The following is a 12,257-nucleotide window of genomic DNA, read 5'->3' as shown; positions in this document are numbered from 1 at the left end:
TATATAATATTTTTTACAAATATATATATATATATATATATAAAGAATATTATAATTAGTAATTTGGGATACTTTCCAATCATTTATTTATTATTTCTCATTATGTTAAAACTTGTCTTCCCTAACATCCAAAATTCATTCAAGAAATAATCAATGGAATAATGTTTCTAATCGTCATACTTTATTATAATTATATTTAAAAGCTTTGATATATTTTTCACTAAAAAATAAAAGGCATTATTATTATTATTATTATTATTATTTTATGTTAGCTTGTCATTTCCACGTCTTACTCTTGTATTCACAAAACAAGTAAGAAGCAAACCTTACACAAGAGCGTAAATTATGCTGAATTAAAAAGGCATGCCTCCAAGAAAAAATCATTATTTTATTAGATTTTGATTGACATTGTATAATAATAAATTTCCCCTATGAAATTAGAAGACTTCCATGCAATGCAATTTCAGTACATGTAGGATCAAACTCAAGGGGAAAAAATTAGGAATATAATCAATCCTTAAGTAATTTTACTCAAATAAGAAATGTAAAACAATAAGTACCAACAACATATAAATTTTCTTTAATGATAATTGTAGGAAAACTTAGAATTACTTTTTTAACATCCTCAAAATTCAAAAACAAAAAAAAAAAAAAAAGTTATTTTACCTTTCAATTTTTAGTCCAAATCTTAAATAGAACCACACTAAAATCAACAACCACTTCATTTCATAGCTTAAAAGTCTTTCTCCTTTTTTTCAGAGGATTTTTCTTCCCAAATTCTCGCAAATCTTTCATTTTCTAGAATAAAAGAAAAATGAGAAGGGGATCTATCCTTTTATATATATATATATATATATATATATATATATATATATAAAAGGATAGATCCCCTTCTCATATATATATTGGGGTGGTTTCTGAGCCGTTGTTGACAGTTCCAACTCCCACAAATTGCTCTTTCTTGATCTCTTATTTGGTTGGATTGAGTTAGGTTAGCTCAGGTTAGGCAGCCACCCAACTCCATCTATAATAAACCTTAAAATAAGAAAAGATTACTCATTCACCATTCAATTATGTGAACCTAAATAATAAGTTTGATTTGGTTAATTCAAATAATATACATAAATCAAAATTTGAGAGAGATCTCATATGGAAAATCATAGAATCTCTAACATTGCTTTGATACCACATATAAAATTTTCTCTTTTATAATTTATTGTTAATAATTCACAAACCCAAGAAATTTTGAATCTCATAATTTTCACAAACATAAATATAATTAAATTATTAAACATATTTTGATCCATGATCAAGTCTTGTTTGAATTTTAGAAATTTAAAGGGTATGTGGAAAATTGATTTCTCTTTTAACCCTTTTAATTTTTGACACAATAATAATCAATATAATTTAATGATGAATCTATCACTTTTATAGGTATAGAAAGGACTAGTTTCCCAACTGGAAGGTAAAAGTTCAAAAGGAAACTTCTCCCTAACAAATGGATAAGAGTTATCTTATTTGTTAAACCTACTAAATATTCATCCCATGTGCTTCTTATGTTTATCATGTGCACCACAAAATCTTATATTTAGGGAAAAAAAACTAATTCCTATGAACCATGTAAAGTAACACTAGGTAGATATGGTTTGAAACCTACCATTTTGTAGCCATGGTCGTAGCAAACTAATCTACATATTTTGGCTTCAAGGCTGGGGATGAGAGGTGATAGATTGAATAATTTACTTAAAGTTTGAACAAGATTGGCTATGAATATGACACATTATAATTTCCTTCTGAAAATCTATCTAATTAAAAAGAAAAATAAACGTGTGTACATGGGCAAAAAAAAACCAAAAAAACAAAAGCAAAAGCAAAGTGGCTTATGACTTCTTTAATCTATCTACTATTATTCACACTCGAAGAAGTCATAGGAGTTAGATTGTTACTTCCACTAACTAAAGCCTTCTTTAAATGATTTAGTGATGGGTACATGGATCAACACCATATCTTCCTATTGTCTGTCATCAAGATTCTTTCTTAGTACATTGGCTTTAAAAATGAGTGTATTATAAACTTGTAAATCAACATTAACTATGCTTATCTTGAGAAGGGAGAGAAAGTAAGGAGAGGATGTGGTAAACTTTATTTAGTACCATATAAATTTCATCATTTTTATACATACAAGTATGTGTATATGCACACGTTAAAAGAAAGATTAATGATTTGACATCGATAAAAGAAAAAAAAGAGAAAAAATAAAAATAAATATTTTAAATATTCACTTTGCTTATTCCAATTCTTATTAGCACGAATTGTGCATCTTATGACCCGTGGTCGGAATTGTTGTAATTAACTTATTAATAATTACATAGAGTTACAAAGAAATCTAAAAAATACCAAACTAGAACCTTTTTGCTAACAAACAAAAACCCTCTTTCTTTTATTTATTTATTTGTTCTTTGCAATATGTAATAGAAATGACAAAAAAACAAAAAGCATGACCAAGATTTCATGGTATTCTTGAAAAATGTTATAATTTAATTAATGAGAAAAATATGAAATTACCTTACTTCTTAGTCATAATGAATTGTAATGATTATACTTTTAATACATAATTGAGTTATGGAAATTAGGGATCTCAAGCTAGTTGAAAGGTTTTTAATTAATTCAAATTGATTTGGTGGATTAAGATTGATTCCCTGGTGCACTAATAATTTTTTGCTAAATTATGGGTATTTCCTTAGGCTAAATGCTAATCATTGATAAAACACTTATTCATTGGTGTAAGTATAATAATAGAGCAATAGAAGTGTGGTCCATGATGGCAAATTTCAATGATGAAATGTTTGTAAGAAATAAGAGTTAAACATTGTGGGGACTTCCTCCCACATGTCTATCCACGTGCACCTCCACGCATCTGTCCACGTGGCAGTACCCTTATTGAACCACGTATCACTCCCTCTATTACTACCCGGACAACCACCGAAGTACCCAAGAACGCTCTATCCAGCCTGCCTGGATTCACTGAGTGGACAACACCTTCCTACCAGCCCCAAATCCTCCCTGTTACGTGAGGCAATGGCCATCTAACACAGGAGTAACTAATGAGACCTTCCCACATCCTTACGTCTGCATTAGTGGACCGTCACATCCTGTCACATACCTTCAACGGCTGAAACGGCAGCAAGCTGCATCATGACGTGTCATCTGACGCAGCCACCAGCCACCCTAAACTGCAATGATTGCCCTATCACCCACTGGACAACCATCATTGCAGTTTAGGTCAAGGCGTCAACTCAGCACTATAGTGTTTTCCCCCATTGAGCACTATAAAAACCCCCCTGAAATAGAACTCAAGTACATAACACAAAAAAGGTTATCACGTCTCTCCTCTCAAAAGGTTTCTACCCATTTGTGTTTGACTTGAACTTCAAAGGGTGTGTCTCAACGACCTATCGGGACATCTTTTATTCAGGGAAAAAGCTAGCCCAATCACTAGTTGCTAGATTGGAACTTCCGTTGCCACGATCAAGGGAGAAGTCTATCCTCAATTGACCCAATGTCAACAAACACCTTGAACTTGAAAGTGGACCATATGGTAACATACTAAATTATGCCTTTGAATTAACTTACTCTGATGCTTAAAATAAATATTGGTAATTATGTTGTTGATTCTATTATTGAGAACCTAAAATTTTAGGAGTACTTTCATTAATTGAGACTATTTAGGGACTCTGTTGTAAAGTGGAAATTATGCCTTATTAGAGTTTAAGTGAGGGAGTTTAAAAAAAAAAAAAAAAAAGGTTAGTTTGTAGAGGTTTAAGAGGAAGCAATAAAGCAAGATTCAATAAAAAGGAATTTATCTATTAAAGAAAATGAGAAGCTTCAATTGAATAGGTTGAGTTTTCTCTCATAAAGAAATTATATGCAATGTTAGAGAATGAAGAAAGAGTGTTTTCATAAGATCTTAAAACAATAATCTTCTAAACCAATTTAGTCATCGTTTTCAAGTTCTCTAAGAAGAAAGATATGAGGAAACAATTGTAATGAGCCATAAAGAAAAATCTAGGTTTGAAACTATCTCAAATTCCTTTCTTTCGGGGTTATTTATAACTTCCTGATTTTTTTTATTATGAGATGCTCTTGTAAAATGGTTTTTCTATTCTTGTGAAAAAAAAAAGTTTGTTATTGTGAAATTTTAGTCTCTTTCGGAACGAATGAATTAGTGCTTCATATATGATATTTTTATATCATGTGGATAAAATATATAAGGAGAGTTTTTTTTTTTTTTTTTCTCAACTAAAGAAGAGAGTCTTTGGTCTGTCATTAAAACTTTTGGATCTAAGGTCATAATCTTCTTGAAAGTTTGTGATTATCTTTGGTCATAGACATAGGGTTTATGTTGGAGTGTATATGTAAATTGTATTATGCTTTGAATTTTTATTATATATCGCTTTCTTTTCCTCTGTTGTTGTTTTGTCATATGATCTATTAGAAAACCCAATACAAAACTTCAAGCTATTAGATTGAGGTTGAAAAGTTCAAGGAAAAACAATGTTATCGTGTTATATCTTAAAACACATGCTTTGTTGGTTCAATAAAGGTAGTTTGAAGCATTGAAAAGCAATAGACTATTCACAATGATAAAATACCAATTTTATGACAAAAGCATATAGTTCTAATTTTTTGTACTAGAGGATGAGGTAGTTTTAGAGGTTGTAGAAAATGATACAACTGTTAGATTATGGTCAAAGTTGAAAATTTGTATAGCGCGAATTATCTTATAAATCTCTTCTATGCAAAGAGTGATTGCTTATTCACTAAATATAGCGAGGTATGTATATTAAAAGTCATGTTAATGAGTTTAAATGGAAAAATTACAAGTATACTGAATATTGATTTCAAACACAACGAAAACCAAACTGTAATTATGATATTTTTCTCTACTAAAATATTCTCTCTATGAAGGATGTTAAGGCGGTCTTCAACTTAAAGGAGTTGAAGAAAAAGGTGTTTAAGAATCAAAATAAGAGTTTGGTGAACATTTGATTTTCGAAGAAAAATAGAAAAAATAATTATCACAAGAAAAGTCATAATTCTATGAATATGGGATGGATATAAAAATAAAAACAATCACATCATGAAGCACAAGGAATTACTTGGAAATATCATTTGGAGGAAAATTCATAAGTCATCATGATCAGCAACAATCCACTATTAAATAAAGCTTAGCATGCCAAACAATTGTTCATCCGATCAATCTTAATTTACTCATTTCATGTCTTCTCTTTATAACATGATCTTTCAACTTCGACGAACTAACGAAACATTCAATTCCCTATTGAGATTTCTTGATTATAACTTTGATGTCTAACCAAGGTGGTCAACCTCTAACTGAGATTTCTGCACTTTGTGGAGTGATACAATGATTCTAAGAGTGTGGGTGGTATGGCTGAAAAAAAAAATTAAAAAATAAACATTGTAATAGATGTTAGAATGAATATTAAAATATTTGAGAAGAGGTTAAAATTAGGACTAATGGGGTTGAGTTTTTTTTTTTTTTTTTAATTTTGGAAATAGGGGCTAGCTAAGCAAGCAAATCAAAGAATTCAATTGGCTATCTTTAATGCAGGATTGACAAAAAATAAATAAATAAATAAATAAATATCTCCACCTAAAAAAAAAACACATTTAACAATTTTAGGCCCCATTTGACCAGAAGACTTCTCTCAAATGTCAATGGTGGGTGTTGAATTCATTTATTGTTATTAGGTCCCATCCTTTTTCTGCAAACTACTTGTACAATAATGAGATTATTTTCCTTTTAAAATAATAAAAAAATAAATAAATTATTAAATTTAAAAATACAAAAATTAAGATTAAAATTGATAAATAAATAATAAATAAATAAAAAGGAAAACAACAAAAACTGCTTATTAGATTCAATTTGGATGAGGATCTGCTTTCTTAATGGATTGAAAAGTCCAAATTTTATACCCAATCAATTCAAGAGGGCCTCCATTTAAGACCACACTTCAATCCATTTCCAGGATTGGCCTCCATTCAAGACCACCCTTCAATCGCTTTCCAACAATGCATACGTGTATGTATATATTTTTTTAATCTTCTATAAATTATGACACGGTCAAAATATTTTCCATACATTTCTCAATAATTTTTTCTATTTGACAAGCTATTTCTATATAACTATTCCAAATTTTAGGAAATTACATGATACACTGTAGTGTATATTAAGGAAGGAAAATGTTATGTGACACAAATTATTTCATTCAAATTCTTACATGAAATACTTAATGGCATCATACATATAAATATCGGGTTTTCTATAGAAATAGTGTATTTTAAAAAAACCGTAACATAAAAAATAATTCCATTTTTCAATTTTTGAGTATAATTCTTTTTCGTCTTTTGAAAAGAGGAGTTTAAAAAGTTTTAAGGTAAAAGGGGAATTTGTCTTTTAAAAAGACGAATTCAATACAAAAAGTAAACTTGTCTTTTTAAAAGATAAGTTCAATATAAAAAATGAATTCATCTTTTAAAAAGACGAGTTCAATGTAAAAACAAAATAAATAATGAAAAGTATTGTATTTTTATATTTGTTTTTAATCAATGATAATAATATTTCTTTTAAAGAACATTTTTTTTAAAAAAAGAAATCCATATACCTATTTAAAGAAACAAAAAAGCGGAAATAAACAGGTAATACTGTTTATTTAGATAATTGTGTATCTATTTAAATGATTTTGTTGATCAGGCATGTGAATCAAAAACTAAGTTAACATGATAATCATGAAAATATTATTTCTTATTAATGATTTGTTTTAGCCTTAGCATAAAAATCATTTCATATTTATAAAAAAAAATTCCTAAATTGATATTAACTTTTAAAAATTATAATTTTGATTTCGACTTAAACTTTAATTAAACTCAGAAATAAAAAGAATTAATTCTCTAAACCTATATTTTGAGGTTAAAATAATAATAATAATAATGAGGGCAAAGGTTGAGAAACTCAGATTGGTTCAAACAGAGAGGAAGGTGAAAAGGAAAAAATTGGAGGAAGGTGTGAAAGATATGTATATATAATTCACAAAAGTAAGTAATCCGGAGAGTACGGATGAGAGGAGCCAAGTGCACCTTTTTGTGTTGGTAAAGAGGCATTCTGTTTTGTGAGTAGCCGCAGTCAACAATTCCACACGCTCTTTTTGCAACCCAACTGACACTCTCCCCCTCTCCCTCTCCCTCTCCCTCTCCCTCTCTCTCACTCTCTCTCTCTCTCTCTCAATTCCCAAATTCATGAGCTGTAGAGAGATTCCATTTGTGGGATTCGAGCTGTATTTTCTGATATTTCATTGCCCCCCATCTCCCTCATATCCCTCCTTTCTTATTATAAATACCCCCCTTTTCTTCTCCACTCCTCACACCCATCCTCCACCTCCTCTCTTCTTCACTCTCTCCACCATCATCAACCCACAACTATTCAAACCACTACTACTTCTAATGGACTCCTCCTTCACCACCATATGCTTCTCCATTGCTCTCCTCCTCTTTCTCATCCACTTTCTCCTAAAGCTCTTCTCCTTCTTCTCTGCTTCCACTGCCCGGAAACTCCCTCTCCCACCTGGCTCTCTGGGCTGGCCCTACATAGGAGAAACCTTTCAGCTTTACTCTCAGAACCCCAATGTCTTCTTTGCCTCCAAGCAAGAGAGGTTGATACCAATCTCTCAGTATGTTTCTGTTTTCTTTGTATGATATGCTTGTTTTGAGATATATTCATGCTATGGGCTTTTTCACAGGTATGGAACCATATTCAAAACCCACATATTGGGGTGCCCATGTGTGATGATTTCAAGTCCTGAAGCTGCAAAGCTGGTGCTGGTCACAAAGGCTCCTCTCTTTAAGCCTACATTTCCGGCTAGCAAAGAGAGGATGTTGGGGAAACAAGCAATTTTCTTTCACCAAGGTGACTACCATGCCAAGTTGAGGAAGCTTGTTCTCCGAGCCTTCATGCCAGGAGCCATCAAAAACATCGTCTCTAACATCGACTCCATCGCCACCCAGACCCTGCAGTCCTGGGAAGGCCGGTCGATCAATACTTTCCAAGAAATGAAGACAGTAAGCCCCCTCACCTTCCATTTCATTTTCTGCAAAAACAGAGCAAAACAGAGCCTCCTCCGTTTTCTCGTCCTCTGTTTTCCTCTGTTTCATTTAAGACTTTGGGCAGTTCACTGTGATAGTTCTGATGGGATATCAGAATTTGTTAATACTTCCCCCATTCAATTATGAATTATCATGCAAGAGAATTGGCGAATTTTCCAGGAATTTGATAGGTTCTTCATTGTTTGTTGCAGTACACTTTCAATGTTGCACTGCTGTCCATATTTGGAAAAGATGAAATTCTGTACAGAGAGGAACTCAAGAAATGCTACTACATTCTTGAGAAGGGGTATAATTCAATGCCCATAAACATTCCTGGAACGCTCTTTAACAAATCAATGAAAGCAAGGAAGGAATTGGCTCAGATCTTGGCTAAAATCCTCTCAACAAGGAGGCAGGCGAACGGTGATCACAACGACTTGTTGGGATCTTTCATGGGAGACAAAGAAGGGCTCACAGATGAACAAATTGCAGACAACATCATAGGCGTCATCTTCGCGGCCCGAGACACTACTGCCAGTGTGCTGACATGGATCCTCAAGTATCTGGGCGAAAACCCGAGTGTTCTGCAAGCTGTCACGGTAAGAAATTCGAATCTCACACCCATAACAGAATCTGAATTCCATTGTAGAAACAGTTGGAAAGTTGGATAAGAATCAGCAGAAAAAAGATATACTTAGAAGTGTGTGCTTGTGAGCTTGCAGGAAGAGCAAGAGTCCATAATGAGGAGTAAAGAAGACAAGTGTGGTGAAGAGAAGTCTCTGACTTGGGAAGATGCCAAGAAGATGCCAATAACTTCAAGGGTGATTCAAGAAACACTTAGAATTGCTTCAATTTTATCTTTCACCTTTAGAGAGGCTGTTGAAGATGTTGAATTTGAAGGTAGGTAGTTACCTTGGAATTTTTCTATTTTTATCTTTTTCTCATACTCTTCCAAATATGTCCAAAAAAATAAATAACCCACACTCTAATTCTTGCAGGGTACCTGATTCCAAAAGGGTGGAAAGTTTTACCACTTTTCAGAAACATTCACCACAGTCCAGACATATATCCAGAGCCAGAGAAGTTTGATCCCTCAAGATTTGAGGTAAAAAGAGAAAACAAAATGATTGAATGATATTGTGGGTAGCGTTTTAATAATGGTTTTCCAGCACCCAATCTAATGATGTGAACAATATTTTTGGGATCAATAATTGGACAGGTTGCTCCAAAGCCCAATACATTTATGCCATTTGGAAATGGGGTCCACTCATGCCCTGGGAATGAGTTGGCCAAACTAGAGATTTTGGTGCTTCTACATCATCTGACTACAAAGTACAGGTATGGTAATAATACTAATAACAACATCTTTTTCTTGTTTTTTGAGTTGTGGGTGAAGGAGTTCTGGTATGTTTCTAAAAATAGAAGCGCCTAGAAAATCAAAAGCTGACATGGGTATTTCTTTGTTTTTGGGTTTGCAGGTGGTCTATGGTGGGCACACAGAATGGTATTCAGTATGGCCCTTTTGCTCTTCCCCAGAATGGTTTGCCCATCACAATCTCCCTCAAGTCATAGAAACAAATCTCTACTAAATCTACTCTCAGTGCCACCAATCAACTTCACTCCCATATTCCTATTCAAAGTTTCAAACAAGAAACAAAGAAACAATATGAAGAGATCTCCCTTGTTTCCTGCCAATCTAGAGACACCCACATGAAGGAATTTTGATGATCAATACTCAAAAAGGGAACCAAAAAATAACTGTACAGCAAGAGTCCTCATACCACAACTAAAATTTTGAAGGGAACAACCAGAAAGATTGCAAGCTGAATCAAGTTCATTTTTCCAGGAATTTAGTCTTAGGGATGTGATAAATGTATTTAGGTGGGATTATTCCAGTCTCACCATGTTTTTTTCTTTTTTTCTCCTCTCTTTTTTGGTTATTACTTATAATTATAAATGGCCGTAAGGCAAAATAAATGTATATTTGATCATTGGAATTTTGATTCTGCATAATCATATCTTGGATGCTACTTTACAATCAAGATATCAATCACTGTTACGTTTCATATTTTCTTCTGTAAGTTTATGCCTAATCTATATAAGAGTGATGAATCCAAAAGGGCTTTTAACCAAATCTGCAAATCACTTTAGCATATAAAAGATCAAAAATCTTAACACTACCCAGAAAAGAACACATAATTGTGATTACATGTGCCCATCTCTACCTCAAAAGAATACAAAAAACAGAAATCAAATCCAAACACGTGTCAATTTCCAGGAAAACCCAAATTCTTACTTGACTTTCCTTCCAATTTATAATTATTTTTGTCAGTCTATTACTAGAATTGAATCCCTGCAGAATACAGCTGTATTAGAGAAGTTTTGTCTCACTTTTCACCAGATCAATATCCTTGATCAAGAGGCTAGTGAATCAGCTGTAACCTGCATGGAGATCTGAGACCAAGCAAAATCAACACAAAATCACGATTTGTTTTGTCTAGCATAGTCACTTGATTTGGTCAAATTCAATATAAAACATAATCTTTCTCACATCATCATCACAGTCATGACAAAACCTTCTCCTTTTGACTTGCTAACGAGTCCATAAATTACAAAAGAACACAGCCAAAATAGCTGACTTAAAGGGATCTCCTGTTCTCACGAGTTAAGTACATGTGTCTCTCATTGATGAATAGTCACTAAGGTTGGTGGGTTTGATCAAGCCCTGTTTGGAGGTCATCTTAATTCTGGAGTTCAGTTTTCATAAAGGGTTACGTTTTTTCCTACTGTTTCCATTCTGGGCTGGTTGTTTCTCTTTGTTCTTGGAATGAGTTGGTTTCAGTCTTTCAGAGGACACCTAATTTCACATGCAAGTGCAGTTCTAAGAACAAGCCAGAACAGTTCCATTTTCATAGCACGCCCAAACACATACCATATGATTCATCAAATGCAGTCGTATTCAATTGCAGAATGCAGACGCTAATAGAATTCAAATATGAGAACAAAGCAACAATTGATTAACTGTTCAAGGGTGACTGGCCAGCTTTTTCGGTTATTCAAATGCATGCATGTCACATGAACATAGTCGCTTTCAAAAATAAATGTCAATGCCCAGAAAAATCGTCTTGGTACAGTTTATAAAGATGATTCATACCTGTGAAAGGGGTCAGTATTTCCTTTATCATACTCTTTAAACCATTGAAAAGGACTCCACTGGGCTTGTTCGCTACCATTATCGTTCCTCAAATAAAATTTTATGCATATGCTGCACATTTCTACTACCTATCATCTAACGCCTTTTTCATTTTCTTTCATTATCACGTTTATTGGTATAATGCATGTTTGTAGGTGTGCTAATCTCAACACGGTTTTCCTAAGGATTACATCTCTAAAGAAGCAGATTTTGACTCCACTACAACCATGATTCATTGCCATGTTCTGGGCCCATTTCTAGGAGATTTTTTCTAAAATTTAGTTGAAAATTGTATCCACTGTACTGGTTGGCAGAAGACACGAATTTTCAAATTTGGACCCAGAAAAAGAAAAATGGCCTTAAGCCTCGTAATTGAAAAGGAAAGAACATAGGGGAGTCGATTTCACCTACCCAAGGACAGTTCAACAGGAAAAGGAACAATCAAAAATGGATAATGCTACGCTATTTAGGAACAAGATTATCAACAAAGTACCAATATCATTAGGTGCAATAGCAAATAATTGGGGGAACCTGAAAATATCACAAGCAATGTTGATGAGAACTATGAGAACAGAAGCACATTACCTGACATTCATAATTGACTGGATGAGTTTTACATGCTTTTGATCAGCTTCTTAGGCATGGACAAGGGACATATACTTACATGCAAGTGTGTGCACATGGCGGTATTTAATAAGTCTACAAGTTAGTTACAGACAGATTAGAATCACATGCTAGTTAGGTTACCGAACTACTGAATGAGATTCTGATTCCTGATGAAGATGATGGTCTGGCCACTCGCTGGAAGTACTTGAGGTTTAATCACATTTTACAGGCATATTCTGGGGATGATGTCGGTAGGTTGTAATCCCTCGAGTCTCTTCACCATATGGTGCTGCCAACA

At 33.2% G+C, this 12,257-nt stretch overlaps 1 protein-coding gene across 1 annotated transcript; it reads left to right on the top strand.

Moving 5' to 3' along the window:
- Positions 1–7,423: 7,423 nt before the first annotated feature.
- Positions 7,424–10,202, top strand: HYD2 (hypodontia, autosomal recessive (2)). The gene is given in 7 exon segments (NM_001281052.1): positions 7,424–7,730; positions 7,818–8,136; positions 8,373–8,759; positions 8,883–9,060; positions 9,159–9,265; positions 9,380–9,498; positions 9,639–10,202. Coding segments are annotated over 7 exon segments (1,413 nt in total). The 5' UTR covers positions 7,424–7,521; the 3' UTR covers positions 9,733–10,202.
- Positions 10,203–12,257: the final 2,055 nt, after the last annotated feature.

This window comes from Vitis vinifera, chromosome 2 (genome assembly GCF_030704535.1).
Source record: "Vitis vinifera cultivar Pinot Noir 40024 chromosome 2, ASM3070453v1".
NCBI classification, from domain to species: domain Eukaryota; kingdom Viridiplantae; phylum Streptophyta; class Magnoliopsida; order Vitales; family Vitaceae; genus Vitis; species Vitis vinifera.
The sequence above is the reverse complement of the archived record's forward strand: the minus strand, read 5'-3'. Positions and strand labels throughout refer to the sequence as shown.